The following is a 21754-nucleotide window of genomic DNA, read 5'->3' as shown; positions in this document are numbered from 1 at the left end:
AAACTGTATATTTGAAAGTCAGGCATGAAGAGGATGCTTGGGGGAGATAATACAAAATGTTCCCTTATTTCTTTCCTTTTTGCTCCTCATACATTCTATTGTATTTGCAGGGATTTTCATGGCAGGGAGGAATGATGAATCTGACTCCATGTTTTTAAAAGGATATTGTATTACATTACATTACATTACATTACATTACATTACATTATATTATACTATATTACCAAATGCTAAAAAGATAATAATGAAAACTCATCATTCTTTTTAGAGTCTCGGCACAGTTTGGCACTGATTGGCCAATGAGTGAAAACAACTCACACCAGAATCCAATGAAACAATCACCTGTGGGTAAACAATTTCCAAACACATTCCAGATGAGAGAAACACAGGAGAAGCAAATGAAATAATAATTGTTCTCCTTTTTCTCTGCAGCTTCTCAGGAGAAAAATGCTGATCAAAGGGATGTCTTAGAAAATGTGAATACCACAACATTCCAGGCCTTCAAGGTCATCATGGCACAAGAAAATGACACCCACATCCATGAGTTCATCCTCCTGGCATTCCCCACCAGCAGAGAGCTGCAGGCTGTGCTGTTTGTCATTTTCCTGGCTGTGTATTTGCTGACTGTCACCGAGAACATGGTCATCATCACCTTGATCATCACCCACCCCCAGCTCCACAAGCCCATGTACTTCTTCCTGGGCCACCTCGCTTTCCTTGAGGCCTGCTACATCTCAGTCACCGTTCCCAAGCTGCTGCTCACCTTGGTGGTGAGGAACAAGAGCATCTCCCTCACAAGCTGCATGGCCCAGCTGTACTTTTTCATTGCCCTGGTGTGCACTGAGTGTGTCCTGCTGGCGGCCATGGCCTACGACCACTACGTGGCCATCTGCGCCCCGCTGCACTACGCCCTCGCCATGGGCCACAGGGCCTGCCTGCAGCTGGCCACGGCCTCCTGGCCGCTTGGCTTCCTCATAGCTGTGCTCAAGGTCTCCTTCATCTCCCAGCTCTCCTTCTGTGGGCCCGGGGTCATCAACCACTTCTTCTGTGACATCAGCCCGCTGCTCAACCTCTCGTGCGCCCAGCGGCGCCTTGCTGAGATGGTGGATTTCATCTCGGCCTTGTTCACTTTGTTGATCCCCCTCTCTGTCATCATTGTTTCTTACACCTGCATAATCAGGACTGTTTTGCTCATCCCCAAGGCTCAGAACAGGAAGAAAGCCTTCTCCACATGTGCTTCTCACCTGGCTGTGGTCATCATTTTCTTCTCAGCAACTCTCTTCATATATGCTCGGCCCAGGTGTGCAGACTCCAGGGATCTCAACAAGCTGGTTTCCATCATTTATACCATTGTCACCCCGATGCTAAACCCATGCATTTACTGCCTGAGGAACCAGGAGGTGAAGGACACTTTGCTGAAGGTCTTGTCTAGCAGGACTGCTCTCTCCAGAGTTTCTGCCTCTGATCACTAATGAATTCTTGTGAGATGATCTTCCAACTGAATGTGTCTGAATTCTATGAAAACCTAGGTTAGATTTTTACTTTGACAGAAAGGGTTATTGGGGTTCTCCAGTTATTGGTTATTGGAGTCAATCTGCATGTTCAGCTAAAATCTCTGAATCTATGTGAATGTAAAAGGTTTTTCTAACTGAACACATCACACATCATTTCCGAGGAGTGGAAAAGGCAATAACCATAATTGTCCTCTCTGAATGTATTTTGTTGGTATGCATCAAAGAACAAAATTGCATTCTGACCTTGATTCAACTTAACATGAAACTAGGATTCAAGAACTTGAGGCACCAAAGAAATAGTTATGTCAGCTTTCTTCACAGGAATGAGGATGGGAACTTCAGTCATTTTAGATAGCTGTGATAGGAGACCATGAAACTCCACTGAGAAGTTTCTTCTTCATTAACTTCAAATATAACTTTGGGAAGTAGCTCAGATTCAGAAAACAAACCTTTACTTTTGGGGAAGAGGGTTAATTTGCACAGTTTCATTTCCATTTTAAATGCTAAATCAACCTCCTGATTCTTAAATTTTTTTCCTGTGGTCCTTCAACATCACATAAGGAGATATAAGCACTAAGAGAAGAATCAGTTGTCTAAGCACAGATCTTTCCCCAAGGAACATTCAAAGGAGAGGGTCAGGAAGAATTTGAGGGTAATTTAACACACAGACACAAAATCTTGCATCATCAGCCTGATGGTAAATGATCCTGGGCTCTGTTTGTTACCCAGGACTAAATCAACAGTACTGTGTCCAGTCTGAAACTTCCCACTAGAAGAAAGACAAAAATGGAAGTACCAGCAGAGAGTTACCAAATGACAGAAGGGTGGGAGCACACAGAGAGAGACAGATGGGAGCAGTTTTTTAAGAAAAGAGAATGTTGAGGAGGTGTTTAGCTGCAGTCTGCCACCACCTGAAGAGGATTACAGAGGAGATAGAGGCAATTCTTAAGTGGGCATGCCTGAAAAGACAAAAGCAACAGGAACTTGTTCCAACAAAATTAAATTCAGATAAGATAGAGTGGTGAAGCACCACAACACAGTCCCAAATAGGTCAAGAAATCTCTGTCCTTTGAGCTTTGCAAAGCTCGACCTGACAAGTCCCTGAAACTCTGAAATATGTTTGTGACAGCAGAGCGAGTTAAAATATTCTGTAATTAAAGTTCTGCCTTTCCAACCCGAGTTTTTGTATCATTCTTTGATCTGGATGTCAAATGGAAAACTCTGTGGCATGACAAACTGCAACAGAAATTGATGTTTAGGGAAGTGAATCTGGTACCCACAGATTGAGCAATATGTTCAATCCTATCCAGGGAATGGATGCTCTGCAGATGATCCATGTCACTCCTGGATGCAGTACTCCAGATGTTAATATATATTTATAATTTATAATTTTATAGCATAACTCTGCCCACGTCTCTGTTACATCAGAAGTGCCTTGGTCTAGCTGAGAGCTGAAAATGTCAGAGGTACTAAAATCTCTCAGGGAAGCTGTTTAAGCACTCTGACCTCACATCCAATGGCCTAAATAGCAGTTACTGAGTTGCAAAGCATTGTTTTTATCCCTTTTTATAGCTTGTCACAGCCTCCAATACCCCATATTTAACAAACCCAATAACTTCTTTTCATAGTTCATGTACCCTGAGTCATATCTTCACATCCTAGCAGGCCTTGGTAAGCACCTCTCTAGTTAATCCACATTTTCCTTGAATTATAAATATATATACACATATATAATATAAATTATAATTACATAAATTATAAAACTATATAAATTAAAATTATATAAATAAAATTATATAAATTAAAATTATGTAAATACCGGGGAACCCAAAACTGGTCCATGGTAGTTGGACCCTCATCAGCCTAACAGAAATGAGGTAAGAACTAACACTACTCCCTTCTCCATGCACTGACATTATTTTAAAGTTGTCTTTTTTATGAGGTTCCCTTACATTCCTGAGCATGCACATGTGGCTTTGGCCAGAAGTTAGAATTCAGCAGCACACCATAAGGTATGTCAAATGTCACTAGATTCTTACATATTTGCAAAATAAATCAAACTATGCCCTAACAGCCAAATAATTTCTGTGATTCCAGCTCTCCTAGATGCTAAAGTCCCATTATTTTCACTGTATGAAAATAATTGTAATTTTAAATGTAATTAATGTAATTTCATGTAATAAACGTAATTTAAATGTAATAAATGTCATTTTAGTCATGGTTCTGGCTTAAGGAAGATATCTAATTAATATGAGACCAAGTGGAGGGAGATTTTACAAACAGCTGCAGCATGGAGGGGGAACCGCATCAGGTTTTGTACTTTTCATGCTATAGAATCCTGCAGCAGCTCCTCAGCTCTGTTTGGGAGGCAGCTGACCTCACCAGGGGACAGATAAATGTTATCTCTGATCCTCCTTTTGCTCTGAACACATTTGTAGTGTTTTAAAAAATTAAGAAAATGCATAACTTGGCTATTTGTGGGTCTGAACACAACTCCAGTGTGGGTGAAACTACATATATCCAAAATCACTCACTCCAAAAGCCATTACCAATTAAGGCCACTTATTTAGATTAGTACATTAAAATATTTTTCTAGATTACCTTTTGGTAAAAGACTGCCATATTCCCTGCCTCAGGGTATGTTTTTACTTTCATCTGCCCTATAAAAATCAGCAGACACTAGCAGGTATTCTTTCATTGCTCAGTGTCTCAGAAAAAAAAAATCTTCAGAGTTTCTTCTGCTCTGCATGGAATCACAGAGGAAACAATAACATCCCTCCTCTTTCTGTGATTGCTTCCATTGGGAGGTTACCACAATTGCTGAATCAGACCTCATGAGACACCACAGGTAAATAAAGTGTTGATTTCTCTGTGCTGGTATAGATCACAGCACTGACATATCAGTCCACATTTCAGCTGTTCCCTACTGATCACATTCTGCAGCACCAGTGGATTCACACTACAGGAGGTTGAGAACAGTTTTGTTTTTAACAGCACAGGCTGAGCCACTCTTATTTTTGAAGGATTAATCTGAGGTAGCTGCAAACAAACCAGACCTAAAATTGGAATTTGCTTGTACTTATGCTGTATCTGAGATCTCTGTGTACCATCTCCATAGATTTGTGTAGATGTAAGTGTGCTCAGAGCCAGATACAGAAACCTTTAGTGGGCTCTTTCAGATGTATTTGGAGAGGTTTTTTATTTTAAAAATGAATATATCCTTATTGCTGCTTCACATTTCTCTTACAGTTCCTGGGATATATATGATAGAACTTTAGAAATGTTTAGATGTAGAAACTAAAGCATTGGAAATGTGAATGTCTGTCTACAAGCTCAAAACCTGTCACTTCTTTATACTGGATGGAAAATATATTAGCATCAGTCATCATTTGTCTAAGGTGAGATTTGTAATGTGTATTTATCTCCATGAAATGTCAATTTGTAATGTATATTTATCTCCATGAAATGTAAACTTAAAAGCATGTATTAATTTTTAAAGTGAAAAAAATCTGAATTGAGCAGATAAACTCCACAAAGTTTTGTAATGTATATTTATCTCCATGAAATGTCAATTTGTAATGTGTGTTTATCTCCATGAAATGTAAATTTAAAAGCATGTTTTAATTTCTAAAATGAAAAAAATTCTGAAATGAGCAGATAAATTTCACAAAGTTCATTTCTAAAAACCCAGCAAAAAATGTCTGAACTTTTACAGAGCCTTTAAGTGGTGGTGTAACTTATGGCTAAGAATTTAAGCCTGGTAGTTAGATGTGATTGCATTAATTTATTGCAGGTGGATAAGGTTCATCTTTCTTCTACAGAATGGGTGGGAGGAATGAAACCAAAGTCATGTATTTCTTTCTCCTGGGTTTTCCCACCACTGGTGAACAGCAGCTGCTTCTCTTCTCTGCTTTACTTCTGGCTTATTTATTAACTGTGTTGGAAAACTTCCTCATCATTCTCATCATCCAAAATAACCACAGCCTGCAAAAACCCATGTATTTTTTCCTAGGGAATCTGTCTTTTTTAGAGATCTGGTATGTCTCTGCCATTGAGCCAAAGATGATCAGAGATGTCCTGTCCCATGACAAAAGGATTTCATTCCAGGGCTGCATGGCACAGCTGCATTTCTTTGTGACTTTTGTTTGCACTGAGTACGTCCTGCTGGCCGTGATAGCCTTCGACCGCTTCGTGGCCATCTGCAAACCCCTCAGGTACGCCCTGATCATGAGCCCCAAGCTCTGTGCTCAGCTGGTGGCTGCCTGCTGGATGTGTGGCTTGGCCACCTCTTCCATCAAGCTGGGCTTCATAGCCAGCCTCTCCTTCTGCGACGTGGACAAAATCAATCATTATTTCTGTGACATTTCCCCCCTCCTGAACATCTCCTGCAGCGATTCCTCTTTGGCCGAGCTCGTGGACTTCACCTTGGCCCTGCTGGTCATCCTGCTGCCTCTGTGCGCTGTGGTGGCCTCCTACATCTGCATCCTCTTCACTGTGCTGAAGATTCCTTCTTCCCAGGGGAGGCAGAAGGCTTTTTCCACCTGCAGCTCCCACCTGACCGTGGTGGTTTTGTTCTACTCCACCACTCTTTTCACCTGCGCCCACCCCAAGCTCATGTACACCTATCGTGCCAACAAGCTGGTGTCACTCCTGTACACGGCGGTTGTGCCACTTCTGAATCCTCTCATCTACTGCCTTAGAAACAAAGAGGTCAGGGTTGCCATGAGGAGGACTTTTACTTGCAGAAGAGACACCAAAGAAATCAACTGAAGGGGCTTTGCTCATGAAGATCAACGGCAGCGCTGAGGAGATGAAGTCAGGAGGTCCAAACCTTAATCCGTGCAACCACCACTCATATTTATTGAACTAAACCTTGATATATTTATGTATATACTATGGTTTTGACTCGAGATGTGTGGGTTTGGGGTTTTTTTGCTTGTTTTCCTCCTAAGAATCAATGCTGTCACCTTTTCTTAAAAGTCTCCAACTGAATGACTGCTGTTTTTAAAGGTGTTTGGAAATGCTGGAAAATAAAGCCCAGATTTGTTTGCTCTAAATGGAACAGAGTCCAGAAAACACTGTAAATGCATGTGAAAATCAGTTATGTGTGATTTATTTAGTTCAAGATTTTGTGATTATCCCTTGAGAGAAATAGGCAGCAGCAAAGGATGGGTAATTGTAACATTCTTAGATTCCTGGTGTAGGATAAAAAGAACCATCCTCTGATGAAGAAAATGTTTCTAATATGGCATTAGAGAAGGTATAATGTGAATATTCACATGGTACAGCTGCATTGTGACTTGGCCTCTGTCTCAGCTCCACAACTCCTTCCTGAGATTTTAATTTAAATTTTGCAAGGTTTGAAGTTCCTTTAATGCAGTGATTTGGCTATACACATTGACTGGTTTTAAAGCCCTGATCTGAAGTGATTGTTTTGAAATAATTTTAGGAAAATCCTTCAAATACACTGGGAAGAGGATTATCATCCAATTATTATGGGGTTTATGTACACTAATAATAATATTGTTAGATAACCTGAAAAAAATAATTCATAATTTATTCAACAGAGGAGGTACCTTAGGGAAGGAGAGAACACAGAAAAGTCTTACACAAACACAAACCTTTTGAGAATGCAAGTTCCCTCTTGCATCTAAGCTTATTTCTGGAAATTTTCCTAATAAACACTTTCACAAATTCAAGTACTTTTAAAGTACTGTAAATAAGTCACTACCCACAAGTTAAGAAGGTAAAAACAAAGTCCAATCTCAGCTTTTGGGAAACTTTCTCTTAATCTCACTCTCTGCGTGCAGATGAGAGAAACTGATAGGAACGTATGCAAATGTAAGATAGTCTGGGTTTAGAAGGCACTGATCAATTGTCAGTCACAAAATATGGGAAGCCATTATATCAAGAACAGAAACATCTATTTCATGCAGATTATTTAAAACCACGTGCCAAAACAAAGAAAATTTAATATAGTTTGCTGTAACTAAATGGGACACTCCTGTGCTGAGAAGAATGCAAATTTGCTTTTTGAAAGACAGCCATGTCCTAGGGTGTGTGAGATACCCAAACAGGGGTTGTGAGATGTTTTTCCCTTCCTGGGGTGATTGCTGCACCCCACAGCAGTGTTCCCTTAGAGGCTGGGCCCTCACCTGAACCAGATTTCTCAGTTTTAGAGGTGAGCACACTCCTGGAGTCAGAGAAGAAAACACATTTAGTGAAAACTTGCTTTTGTTTAGAGAGGAGAACCATTATTGCTTGGGGAGAAGGCAAGGGTGTCTGTTCTATTTTGATAATCTGGAAGAGGTTTTACAGTGACTTCTGTGAGCCAGAGAGAAGGTTGAGAAGGGGATCCATGTTTACCCCTGAAAGAATTTCCTACCAAAGTCCTTGACATAGAAATCAAGAAAGAAAGCAGGATAAATAAGACAAACCTGCAGCTGCCTCTTCCAATGAACACTTCATTTGTCTTTTGTGACCAATGAGTAAAGTGTAAACTTATGAGTTTTATGAGAATGCATAAAAAGCATGCATGCCATAATAAAAACAGTTTGAAGCCTTCTAAAAATGGAATGTGGCTTTGTGTTGTCTCTGTCTCAACTGCAACAGAAGGAAGCAGATTCTAATGGTTAATGAGAATCTTGATTAGGTCCACAGTGTTTTGCTGAGCAGAAAAAAAATCTACAAGAGGCAGGAAGGGTTCTGCATAAGAAGCAGTGAAAAAAGTAGGGGTAGAAGATGCACAGAAACAGCTTTACACTTTATTGCTTGTGTTTGTTATTTTATCTCTTCTATTCCTTATAGTTTTCTACTTTTGCAGGCAAATAAAAATGGCACAAGGGAAAAATATCTCATTTGAGATTTCAGATGTTTGCTGTGAAGGTCCAGGACTGTGGAAACTGAATCCCTGGGGTTTTTTATGTACACTTATTAAAGTATACATAAGCAACATGCTAAGGAGAATGCTCTTAGAAGCAGTCAGAGGAAAAACCAGTGATGTATTGATTACAAGAGAAAAGTCAGCTGAGTAGAAAAAATGTTCAGTATTTTTGGCAATGTGTTCAAGAAACCTGAATTCCAAAAAACCAAACCTGGCTTCAATAACTGTGTCACAAGGTATGTGTATTGTGGTGTGTGAAATCTGAGTTTTGCTTTGTTAAATGGGATGACAGAATTGGATTAAAAGTTTCTGTTTTCTCTTTTTTCTCATTATATAGAATGTAGTAATTATGTATACAGTTAGTTCTTCTGGAAATTAAATACATTATCAGGAAGACAGTTTTTAATGTGTCTGCATTTAGACTTTTTGTTTGATCAATCAAGGGACAGATAGATCCAGAGACTTCTCAGGTGAATCAAACATCTTCCTTTCTCACTGGCTAAAAAAGTATCTGCAGCATCTTCATTCTTAGCTGAGGTGTTTACCTTCTTTAAAAAGCCATTAAATTAAGCAGTAGTAATTGTTATTTCAACAAAACAATTTCGGATAGGATGTAGGATATCCTTCAATGGACAATATGTTTGATTATCATTAAATTATTTCATAAGTTTACATGTATTACACTAAAATCATTGATGCTTACACATAAAACCAGAACAAAAATAAGAATTTAAAAATAAGGTCAATTACATATGCCAGGAGCACACAGCTGTTGAATGCCTGACCACAATGACACAAGATTTTGATGTTTTCTTTTACATTATTGTGGACAAAAGTATCTCTTTTTTTCTTATTCTCTTCTGGCTTGCTTTATTATTTTTTTATCAAAACCAGCTACTTCTAAGGGACAGTTTTTCCCCTGTTTTGAACAGGTATGGTGAGACTAGAAGGATCACACTGTGGATGCATCTATTTCTCTCTTTTGACAATAAGGGAAGGCTTAGGAATTGTGAAAGTTGTAGACAACAACCTTGGAAAGGCTTTGAGTGATACTTGACCTGACTGCCTAAACCTGAGCTCTCTGCACACAAAAATCCCCAGGAAAACTCACTAAATATTTAATAAGCAAGGTTATGCAAAGAGAAATTCTTTCTCCAAATTTATTTCCCTTTCCTAAGACTCGTGGGTAAATAAGAAAAAAGGATTAAATAGAACAAAGGATTAAATATATTTAATACCTTCTGAGGGTACCTAGAGGTGAGGCCACATTTCAAGGACCACGGAGGGATAGCTGGAGAAATTGTTAAAAATTAATTCAATGCTTTTAAAATATTAAGTATATGCTGGTTAAGAAAAATTATCTAATGGAAATGACAGCAAAGCAAATAAAATACCATTTCTGTCACTCAGCTTTTTTAAAAATAATAGACTTGAAATTTTTTTAAACAATTATCTAAATGAATACATTTCTTGGCTCATATATTTACAATTGTTTTGCATCACCTGAAGCAGCATTTTTCCTGTTCTTTTGTTTAGGGGAGAGCAATCTTGTGCGTTAGTTGCAGTCTTAGGGTGAGATTATTTTCTGCCAGTTAAATCTGAAATAGGTCTTCAACTGTAGAATGGAATGTCTGTTTCTAGTTGGTTGTAAAGTTTATTAAATTAAAATAGGTTGGATAAGCTGCATGCAGAATGTTTCTTTATACTGAAGATAATATTACAGGATTATTAGCTTACAAATTATCCTGTAGTAGTTGACAAAAACTGGCAGATATGATATATAATTAATTTTATAATTTTTCCAAATATCTATTTAATTTTATTAATTAATAATTATTTTATAATAATATAACTACAATCAATATATTATTGATTATATGTCATATACAGTATATATTACATAATATATACTATATATATAGTATTATAGTCATAATAATATTTATATTTATTGATTTATTATCGATATTTATTAGTCATATTAATACTTATTTTAATATATTTATATATTTAATTAATTACATATAATATTATAATTTATTTTATTCTTAGTTATATAGTATTTACATTATATTAAATTTTTAAATATTTTGTATTGTTTATATTATTTTACATAATGCATATAATTTACAATTAATTTTATTAATTTATATTTCTTATGTTTCATGTATTTCATTGTTTGTCTTCTTCTTCTACAATTGCTTCTCCAGGCAAAGTATCTTCAATCCACTCCATCCTAATTTCCTTTTGGAAAGCCAAGATGGAAAACCACACCAGGATAAGTGAGTTCATTTTGGTGGGGTTCAAATCCCACCCAGGATCCCAAGTCCTTCTCTCAGTTCTCTTCTCCACAATGTACTTTGTCACTGTGGTGGGAAACATCTGCATGATCCTCATCATCAGGATGGAGCCCAAGCTGCACACCCCAATGTACTTCTTCCTGGGGAACCTGTCCACCTTGGACATCTGCTATTCCTCTGCCATCACTCCCAGGGCAGCCCTGGCATTCTTGCTGGGCAGAAGGAGCATTTCCTATGCTGGCTGTGCTTCCCAAATGTTCTTCTTCTCTCTCTTTGGCACAACAGAAGCTTTTTTCCTGGCTGTGATGGCTTATGATCGCTTCACTGCCATCTGCAACCCGCTGCTCTACCAGGTGGTTATGAGCAGAAGGCTTTGTGTGCTCATGGTGGTGGGCTCCTATCTGTCACGCTGCATCAACTGCACCATCCAGACAGGCTTCACCTTCAGCCTGTCCTTCTGTGGGCACAGAGAAATCAAGCACTTCTTCTGTGAAGTTGCTGCAGTGATCCACACCTCCTGCTCCAACACCCTTGTCAACCAGCTCGTAATGCTGGCTGTGTGTGGACCAATAATTGTGGGCACTGCCCTGGTGGTTTTTGTCTCCTATGCTTATATCATCGTCACAATCATCCAAATGCCTTCAGCAGAAAGCAGGCACAAGGCCTTCTCCACCTGCTCGTCTCACATGGTGACAATCTGCTAGTTCTTTGGGACAGTGTTCTTCATGTATGCTCAGCCTGGAGCTGCATCCTCACCCAGCAAGAGCAACATCATCTCCATCCTCTACACTGTTGTTATTCCCATGCTGAACACTTTCATTTACACCCTCAGAAACAGGGAGGTAAAAGGGGCTCTGAAAAAACAGTTAAAGAGGAAAGGGTTTTTTAAGCACCATTCCTGAAGCTGAGAATGAGCACAGGGTCCAATTTGTAAAATAAAGGACATCAGGACCTTAATGTGAAATAAAGGACAGGATGTAAAATTAAGGACATCAGGACCTGCTTTCAAGAGTCTTTTGTGTTCCTAGATGGTCAGTAAAAGCAGGATATATAAACAAATCTATGACAATCTAGTAATTGTTATTTCAACTAAACAATTTTTCATAGGATGTAGGATATCCTTCAATGGGCAATATGTTTGATTTCTATGAAATTATTTCATAAGTTTACATCAATTACACTTAAATCATTGATGCTTACCCATAAAACCAGAATAAAAATAAGAATTTAAAAGTAAGGTCAATTAAGTAAGCCAAGACCACACATCTGTTAAATGGCTGATCACAGTGACACACAATTTTGACATTTTCTTTTACATTCTTGTGAACAAAAGTATCTCTTTTTTCCCGATTTTTCTCTGGCCAGCTTTATTCCTTTTCTAGAGCAGATGAAAGTGAGGTTTCATTTAACCGTAATTAGATATTTACAATCCATCTGACCTGTAATTTAGAGGCCTCTTACAGCCATTCAAAAGATACCAGCATTTTAAAGCCATAATTAACACGATGGGTTGGACAATTTGAAGAGTACCTAAGTGTACTGAACATGTAAAATAGGACAGAAAATTCAGATTCTGGCAGCAGAATCTGCTGCCACACCTAAGTGTACTGAACATGTAAAATAGGACACAAACAGATTCTGGCACTTATTTCTGGAACATAGCCAGTTCAGGTGGAGGCATTCTCACTCTGCACATCCACAGCTAAATTAAGTCAGACAAGAGTGAAGCACAGAGATGTGTCTCTGCAAATAGCTCTTAAAACTCAAATATCCAAGCTGGCTCCTCGTAGAAAACGCATTTCTTCTTTTCTTAACCACAGGATATGGCACTTTCATAGAGCTGGTGGCCAGAGGGATGAGGAGAGCTGTGGTTGCTCAGTGAAGCAAGGGAGACACCACTCCTGGAAGTGCCCAAAAAGAGACAGGACACAGCACTTGGTGCCATGATTTAGCTCATGGTGGTGTTCAGTCAAACACAACAATCCTGGAGGTATTTTCCAACTTTAATGGTTCTGTGACTGAGTGACAGACTGGGGCTGGGGGAAGGATGATGGATGATGGATGGATGGATGGATGGATGGATGGATGGATGGAAGGATCATGGATGGATGGATGGATGGATGATGGATGATGGATGGATGGATGGATGGATGGATGGATGGATGGATGGAGGATGGATGGATGGAGGATGGATGGATGGATGGATGGATGATGGATGGATGGATGGATGGATGGATGGATGGATGGATGAGGGATGGATGGATGGATGGATGGATGGATGGAGGGATGACGGATGGATGGATGGATGGATGATGGATGTCCCCTCAGCCCCGCTCTGCTCTGTTCCCTGAGTGCCCCCTCAGCCCCTGGGCCCAGGCAGTTCCCGAGTGTCCCCTCAGCCCCGGGCCGCTCCCCGTGTCCCCAGCCCGGTTCCAGCCCGGTTCCAGTCCGGTTCCAGCCCGGCTCCAGCCCGGTTCCAGCCCGGTTCGCCGCCCATTCCCGAGCACGGCCCCGGCGCTGGGATGCGCTGGCCCTTTAAGGGCCTCCGCGCCGCTAGGGGGCGCCGTGCGTGGAGGGCGGGGTGCACGCGCCGTGGGCGCTGCTCGGCACATGCGCGGCGCGGCAATGCGGGTGGTGGTGGGTGAGTGCGGGGCTGGGGGAGCGGGGCTGTGAGGGAGCGGCGGACAGAGAGAGCGGGGCGTGAGGGTGCAGGGCCCAGAGAGAACGGGGCGTGAGGGTGCAGGGGCCAGAGAGAATGGGGCGTGAGGGTGCAGGGCCCAGAGAGAACGGGGCGTGAGGGTGCAGGGGCCAGAGAGAACGGGGCGTGAGGGTGCAGGGGCAAGAGAGAACGGGGCCCGTGTGGGAGCGGAGGACAGAGAGAGCGGGAGCCCGAGAGAGAGCGGCTGACAGAGAGAGAGCGGGGCCGTGAGCGAGCGGGAACCGTGAGGGTGTGGAGTCCGTGAGGGAGTGGAGGTCTGAGGGAACGGGGCCCGTGAGGGAGGGGTGGCCTGAGAGAGCGGCGGTCTGAAGGTCTGAAGCGGGGGCCGTGAAGGAGCGAGTCCGTGAGGGAGCGGGGGCCCTGATGGAGCGGAGGCCCTGAGGAAGCGGGGCCGTGAGGGAGCCGCGGCCTCAGGGAACGGGGGCCTGAGGGTGCGGAGCCGTGAGGGAGCGGCGGACAGAGAGAGTGAGGCCCGTGGAGGTGCGGGTGCCTGTGGGAGCAGGTCCGTAAGGGAGCGGGTCCCGTGAGGGAGCGGGAGTGTTGAGCGGAACGGAGTTTTGGAGAAGGGCCAGGCGGGCCTGGGTTGTGGGTGCTGCCCGCTGGGTTGGAGCCAAGCCGCCGCTTCCTCCCCGGCTATGGGAGCTGGCCATGAGCACGGGCGGTGCTGCGGTGATGCAGCCCCAGGCATGGGCCGCCTCTGCTGCAGAGGGGTGATGGCACAGCAACACAGCCCTGATGTTGTCTCTCTAACCAGGTGGTGGGACGGGCTTCGTGGGCAGAGCCCTGACCCAGCTGCTGCGGAGCCCAGGGCACCAAGTGACCCATGTGTCACGAACAGGGGGCACGGATCGGATCAGCTGGGTATGAAATGAGAGCTGTCACAGCAGGGCGAGTGTGACAGGGCTGAGAAACCAGGCTGCGTGCCGTGGCTTTCCATGGCATGGAGGGGAGGTCTGGCTCCTCTGGATGTCCTTTTGCTGGTGTTCCGTGGGTCACACTCATTAGAATGGGTACTGCTGTAGCTCCAAGAAACAAAATCTTCTCCATTCGTGCTGTCTCTGCAAATGCCAGGAAGAAACTGGGTGAAGTTCTTGGGAGCCTGCTCTGCTTATTTGCAGGGAAGGCTTGATCAGAGGGGTGGCCTGATTTGTCATGTCTGTCACTCCTGCCCAGGAGGAGCTGTCCCACTCCGGGCTGCCCCTGTGCGAAGCTGTGGTCAACTTGGCTGGTGAAAATGTCCTCAACCCTTTCCGCAGGTAACTTGATGTTCCATAGTGCTCTTGGGATAAGGTGGAGTATTGGAATATGAATCCAAATATTATCAGTCAGATGGTGCCTGGGCCAGTCTGACCCTCGCTGCTGGGCCAAAGGCAGCGACTGTGGTGTAAATCACCCCAGAGATACCTTGGCTGCTGGAGATTGCAGCTGGGCACTGAGCAAGTCCAGGCTTGTCAGGAACTCCGTTCACCTCAGGAGAGAGAGCTTCTGGCGATGGTGAAGAGAAAAAGGAGAGGATTCCGCTGGAGGGTTTAATGTCCAGAAGTTTATTCCATGGTTACAGAGGTCTGGACGGGAGCAGCTGCTCCAGCAGAATGACGAGCACATGGTCTGATCACCTTTTAAGCTCCCGGGGCAGGGGGAGGGGGGGGGACAGCTGAGCACCAACCAGGTGAAAGGGGCGCGGTCTCAAGGGACGAGGGACACCTAGACATAGGCCAATGACCCCTGGGCATAGGGGCATCTTTTGAACTTGACCAATCACACGATGCCTTGCTGGAATGTTAAGCCTGATTGACACAACACACTAAGCAAGGGGGCGAGGGGGAAGGGAGAGGCATATAGGCACACCTGGGAAAGGGACCCAGAAGCTTAAGACACACCGCAACATCTCCCCCTAGTTTTGTTTAAAAAGAAGAGGGCTGTGTTTGTGGTGCAGAGTGATTGCCAAACTATGGTTGGTAAATCAGTTCTTCCTCTACAGGAGGGTCAGTGTTTTCCACTGAGGCCTCCAGGTCATCCATGGGAGCACTGAGGGCTTCCAAATGGTAGACCTCAGGAGGGGGAGATGAGCTTGAAATTAACTTGAGGACCATGCGTTTGATTAGTCTAAAAACAATGCTAAAAACTACAATAACTATAACTAAAATAAACAGCACTAAAAACACAGTTTTCAGAATAGATCCCAACCAGCCCGAGAGTCCCCAGCCTTTGAACAGTCCATTCAGTCCGTTGTCAGTTTCTCTCTTGATGTCCGAGAGCCTTTGTCAAGGTAGTCCATATGTGGTTTGGGCTGCGGCACTATGCAGGAGATCGCAGGTGGGATAATCACGAGCAGAACGAGAAGCAGGCTCGGTCTCATGGCATCTCGAGGCTACACACAAACAGTGGGATCTAAACTGGTACAAAAACTTGAAACAAACATATATTACAAACTATTCCAGATAGGAGGCTTAAATGGAATTTCCTCCAGAGAACGCGTGCGGCGTTTTCTTCTCCAGGCAGCATGAGCAACGTGGGGTGCTTCTGCAGATTTCTCTGAGACCTTGGGAACATAGAGCTTTACCCATTTGGAAGGAACCCACCTTAAACCAGAGGGGGTGGACACACAGGCGTATCCACGTCCCCAAGTAACCAATTTGTAAGGTCCCACCATTTTCCAAGTCTCAGGGTCTTTTACTAAAACCGGAGGCTTTTCTTTCATCAACCTGTGACTGCTCCCCCCAAAGTGGCGTAGGATGGGTGGGTTCAGGCTGTCAAAAGAACAATTCAGAAAATTGATTGTGAATAGCGCCCTGGATAACCGGATATGGGGAGGTTCCACCTTCAGAACCTGCTGCTGCTGGTCCAGGACCCTTTTAATATCACAGTGAGTTCTTTCTACAATGGCTTGACCTGTAGGGGAGTAGGGGATGCCAGTTTTGTGCTCTACTCCCCATTGCTGCAGGAAGCTCCCAAATTCCTTGGATTTATAAGCAGGCCCATTATCAGTTTTCAGCTCCTTGGGGGTGCCCATGAAAGAAAAAGCCTGTAAGAGGTGCTTAATAGCATCAATAGATGATTCTCCTGTGTGGGCAGAAGCATAGACCGCTCCAGAAAAGGTATCTACACTAACATGAACATATTTTTGCCGTCTAAAAGACTGTATGTGTGTTACATCTGTTTGCCACAGTTCACAACTGTTCAGTCCCCTTGGGTTTGCTCCCGTACTCACTGCAGGGAGTGCATGTTGTTGGCAATTTGGGCACGTGGCCACAATCGCTTTGGCCTGTTCTCGAGTGATTTTAAACTGACGAACCAGGCCAGGTGCATTTTGGTGGAAAAGCTGGTGGCTGATTTTTGCCTGTTCAAAAACATTTGGGAGAGTGGCCATCACTGCAGGTGCAGCAAGAGCATCTGCCCTTCTGTTGCCTTCAGCGATAAACCCTGGCAAGTCAGTGTGTGACCTGACATGCATCACATAAAAATGGTTGCTCTCGGTGAGTGACTAACTTTACCAGTTTTGAGAGCAATTCGAAAAGTGCGATGTTAGATACATCTTGCAGTATTGCTTGATCTGCTCTGGATACTACTCCTGCCACATATGCAGAGTCTGTAATCAGATTAAATGGTTCTGAGAACCTTTCAAAAGCCCTAACAACCGCAGCCAATTCAGCAACCTGAGGTGAACCTTCCACCTCAGCAATGTCTGTGTCCCACTGCTGGGTTTGAGGATCCTTCCAAGTCACAACAGACTTGTGGGACCTCCCAGACGCATCTGTAAAGACAGTCAGAGCCCTTTTTAAAGGTCTCCTACTTAGAGCACTTCTCAATTTTAGAGTAAATTGAACGTCTTGTTCAAACAATTTGTGAGCGGGCCGCGCTACCGAAATTTGTCCTGAGTAGGAATCCAGAGCAAACTGAAACACTTCATTTTCTTGAAACAATTGTTCTAGTATTTTCATAGTATTTTGACCTGATTTTAACTCAACTGGAATGTGAATGCACTTAAAATCACATCCTGCTAACTCCATGATCCGGGTCCTTGCTTTCCGGATCAGTTCTGCTACCAGCTCCTGAGGCTTTGTCAGTCTCTTGGACCTTTTGTGACTGAGGAAAACCCACTCTATGATCAAGAGAGGGTCCCTCTGGTCCCGGTCCTTTTTTTGTGTGTTCTTTGCCTTAGGTGTTTGTTTTTCCTCCCACTGGAAAATAATTCCATGGAGGTGTGGCAACTTACCTAGAATGATAAATTTGAATGGCAGGTCAGGCCGGCATCGGTTGGCCTGTCTTGTGGACATTGCAATCTGCACCTTTTCTAGAGCTTTCCGTGCCTCTGGGGTAACAGACCTAGGAGCACCTGGGTCCTCTCCCCCTTTCAGTAAATTGAAAAGAGGGGCAAGGTCTTCATTAGTCAGACTGAGCCATGGTCTTACCCAATTCAAAGACCCACACAACTTGTGGACATCCGCAAGGGTCTTGATCCTTGGATTGATTTCTAGTTTTTGAGGAACAATGGTCCTATTTCCAATTTCTAAGCCCAAATACTTCCAAGGTGGCATCTTTTGAATTTTCTTTTCCTGGAGCTCGAACCCTGCAACAATCAATGCATCGATCGTTAGGTCAAGCGCATGTGTGAGTAAATCATCATTGGGGGCACACACAAGGATATCATCCATGTAATGATAAATAATGGCCTTCTCTGCGGCTGCACGTACTGGGGAAAGCAGGGAAGAGACATACCACTGGCAGATAGCTGGAGATACCTTTAATCCCTCAGGAAGAACGGTCCAATGGTACCTTTTCATAGGGGCTTCCATGTTGATGGAAGGGACCGAGAATGCAAAACGCGGTGCATCGTCAGGGTGCAAGGGGATTTGGAAAAAACAATCTTTAATATCAATAACAGCTAATTTCCAATCTTGGGGAAGCATTGTTGGGGATGGCATACCAGGCTGGGGAGAACCCATATCTTCAATTACATTATTAATTTGTCGGAGGTCGCAGAGGAGTCGCCATCTCTTTTTGTCAACTTTTTGGATGACAAACACTGGAGAGTTCCATGGGGACATGGTCTCCACAATGTGGCCCTTTTTTAGTTGCTCTTGCACTAGTTCCTCAAGCGCCTTTATTTTTTGTTTACTGAGTGGCCACTGTTTCACCTGAACCGGTTCGTCTGTTTTCCACTTCAGTTTTTGGGTGGGGCGCTGTTGTTCAATGACTGCTGCACAAAAATGCTGTGGAGAGTCTAGAATATCAATTGTGACACCCCACTGGGCCATTAAATCTCTCCCTAACAAAGGTTCCGAATAATCTAACACAAATGGACGGATATTTGCCAATTGCCCGTTTGGTCCCTCAAATTGAATAATACTTTTGGATTGTCTTGCTAATTGCAGACCTCTCACACCTTGAAGGTGACCGGCAACATTTTGCAAAGGCCAATGTGCTGGCCAGTCTTGTACTGGAATCACTGTGCAGTCTGCACCTGTGTCTACAAGCATCTCAATGCGTTTAGACTCCCCACCCCCACTGACATTGCACCATAATTTGGGTTTATCTTTCCCAATAACTTGGACCCGGGCAACTGTGGGCCCTTGTTTTTCGATATTTTCAGGTAAAGATGGCACAGGGACAGCTTGTGCAACAATTTGTCCCTTGGGAAGAAACAGGGGTGGGTGGAAACAGTGCAGGCCGAGAACAAATTGCTCAGGATCTGATGTTGTCATTCCTGGAGCAATTCTGATCTCTTGTGGTGTGTGTTTGGTGTCCCCAATGACGATGTACTTACAACGAATTCGGTTCCAAGTACCCTTCTGTTCAGGATTTACAGAGACAAAATGCCAGTTGCTGTCCTTCAGGAGAAGTGACTCTGTCAGCTGCAACCTGTAAGGCTCATTGACAGAAGACGTGGTTAACACAGGATTACCTAAATCATAACAAAGGTTATTTCGTTTCACTTTCAACAGCGTACTAGCAGACTTGGTCTTTGAAGCACCTGCTTCACTTACACAAACATTAATATTATCGCGCGCTTGATTTGATTTGCTACCCATATTCCCTTGGCCTGCTCTTTTTATGTCTGCACGCCTGGCAGGCGGGCGCTTCCTTTTCAGTTTTTTTGTTGTTGACCCGCAGCGGGGGCTTGTAGTTCTCCTCCCCTGCCATTTCTAAATTCATCAAATTCCCTTTTCAGGGGGCACTGGTTACTCCAGTGCCCTAGGTTATTACAAAGCAGGCATGGTTTTGTGGGCTCAACCATTGCTGGTCTCCGCTGCTGCCCAGGGTACTGCTGTGCTGAGGGGAAAGGCGCAGGGCCGGCAACGGCGACACGCTGATGTGGTCTTGGCAGCAGCCTTGGTCTGGAGTCTTCAGCCACACTCATCAGAGGCACTTTCCTGTTACAGACTAGAAGCATGTCTTTTAATGTAGGAGTAAGTTCCGTAGGAAGGCTCAGGATTGCCGCTTGACACTGTGCATTTGCATTTGTAAATGCCATTTCCTCTAAAATTGCTTCTCTAGCATTTTCTTTTTTAACTTGTATTTCAATAGCTCTAGTTAACCTTTCTACAAATTTCACAAAAGGCTCTGATGGTAGCTGTTTAATTTTACTATAGGGCTCAAAAGGCCCCTCAAGTTGGAGGGAAAAGAATGCTTTTTCAGCTGCTTCTTTTACTTTCTCGAGTGTTTCTGCAGGAATTGCAGTAGCTTGGACTGAGGGTGAAGACCATTGGCCCTCACCACAGAGGTGCTCAATGGTAATAGGGTTACCACTGTTGTCTTTGGCTGTGTTTGGATCAGCATGCAAGCCTGGGAGAGCATCTTTTAGCAGCTGTTTCCATGCAGTTTCCCATAATTTGAATTCCGTGGAAGTCATGAGACAAGAAAAAAGCTGTTTTAAATCATGTGGAATCACTACAGTCCTACTCAATTCAGAATTTAAAAGGCCACGGAAATATGGACTGTGTGGACCATATTCTTTATGAGATTTACAGATCTCTTTAATCAATTGTCGTTCAAAAGAATTCCAAATAGCAGTCGAGGCTGCCCCCCCTTGTGCTGCAGGCTGAAAGGTAACAGGAGCCAGTGACAACATGGGATTATGCATTGAATCTGCTGTTCCCTGCTCTGTATCCCTTGAAACAGAAGCATTGGGATCACAGCTACAGGTTTGGGGACCGGCAGTGGGTGTGTCCCCACCGTGGGAACCCGAGGAGGGGGCGGGGACAGGGGGTTGGCAGGGGGCGGGGAAACCGTGGGAACAGGGGGCGGGGTCAGGGGGCAAGCAGGGGGCGGGGACACCTGGTGACATCACGTCAGCAGACGCCCCTTGGGAGGAGTAAAGAGGCGGAGCTGAGGGTACTGCAGGAAAGGGGGGGAAGGGGGGAAAGGGTCATGAGGAACAGGAGGAGAGGGGGACGGGGCTGGAATTTTGGGATATTTAAGAGGATTTTGGGAAGAAGAAGACCAGGTTTGGGAAGATGCCACGTGGCATCCACCATTTTGCAGACCCCCTAGGGACTGGGGGCCATTTTGGGCATCACTGCTCTCCGGAAAGCTGACTCTGGGTTTCAGAGGAGGGGACACAGGGGATTGGGAAAGGTTCCACGCAGCCTGGCCAGGGCCTTGTGGACAGGGCAACTCAGGCAATTCAGCAGACTCTGGGAGACGACTTCCCAATGAGTTTGCTCTCTTTAAAATACCAAGTTTTGGGGTAAGAAGTTTAGGGGTTTTAGAGCTAGGAGAGGGAGAAACAGGGAGAGCAGAGGTACATGGCTTGGCATTTGGCTTTATCTCCATTTCCCTTTGTTTGAGCAATGCTGTTCGAATTTGTAAACTCCAGAACACAAATTTAGCTGAGGGTACATTGCCAGATTGTCCTAAGGTTATCAATGCATTCCCAACTTTATCCCAGAATTGAATATTGTGGATTTCTTCAGGGGAAATTTTTGGGAAGTGCAGGAAAAGCCATCTTATAAACTGTTTTAATTTTCCTTTAGAGAACTTCACATTACCACTGTCTAAAATGCTAACAATATTATAATACACTCCTTTTTGTACAATGCTGAGTTTGGAATCCATGTTAGATGTAAAAAGCAAAGTACTTAATCCTGCCTGACCAAAAACAAAGCTAAAATCAGCTACCGATTTCGAAAAGAAACCACAGATAGAAAGCGATAACGAACAGACAAAGCTTCACAATGCAGCTGTGTACACTGCTTTTAAAATTCCCGGGCAGCAACAGCAGGGAACGCCCTGCCGAGCCGAGGCAGAAACAAAGCCTCCCCCGCCGTGGAATGCAGCTCCCCCGTGGAGCTGAGAGAGCAGCCTCCCCCACGCCACGTGGCAAGCCGAAACCTGG

At 43.9% G+C, this 21754-nt stretch overlaps 2 protein-coding genes and 1 pseudogene across 2 annotated transcripts; all 3 read left to right on the top strand.

Annotated features, from left to right (window-relative positions):
* Nucleotides 1-512: 512 nt before the first annotated feature.
* Nucleotides 513-1472, top strand: LOC128940068 (olfactory receptor 6B1-like). The gene has a single exon (XM_054281374.1). The coding sequence runs from the start codon at nucleotides 513-515 to the stop codon at nucleotides 1470-1472; it is 960 nt and encodes a 319-aa protein (XP_054137349.1).
* Nucleotides 1473-5336: 3864 nt separating this feature from the next.
* LOC128940336 (olfactory receptor 6Y1-like) lies at nucleotides 5337-13432 on the top strand. Its single transcript, XM_054281688.1, has 2 exons — nucleotides 5337-6259; nucleotides 13402-13432. Exons 1-2 carry the CDS (start codon nucleotides 5337-5339, stop codon nucleotides 13430-13432), a joined length of 954 nt encoding a protein of 317 aa, XP_054137663.1.
* LOC128940262 (olfactory receptor 12-like) lies at nucleotides 10658-11599 on the top strand (annotated as a pseudogene).
* Nucleotides 13433-21754: the final 8322 nt, after the last annotated feature.

This window comes from Melozone crissalis, unplaced genomic scaffold (genome assembly GCF_028551555.1).
Source record: "Melozone crissalis strain CALT ecotype California unplaced genomic scaffold, PUWL_Pcris_2 ptg000032l_1, whole genome shotgun sequence".
NCBI lineage: Eukaryota > Metazoa > Chordata > Aves > Passeriformes > Passerellidae > Melozone > Melozone crissalis.
This window is presented reverse-complemented; position numbering and strand designations above follow the sequence as displayed.

Bases quoted from the DNA above. Each gene is read 5' to 3' on its own strand.
- LOC128940068 (XM_054281374.1), top strand. From the start codon at position 513: ATGGCACAAGAAAATGACACCCACATCCATGAGTTCATCCTCCTGGCA.
- LOC128940336 (XM_054281688.1), top strand. From the start codon at position 5,337: ATGGGTGGGAGGAATGAAACCAAAGTCATGTATTTCTTTCTCCTGGGT. The intron at 6,260-13,401 runs AAGAGACACCAA...AGCGGGGCGTGA, and splicing joins AGGAGGACTTTTACTTGCAG to GGGTGCAGGGCCCAGAGAGA.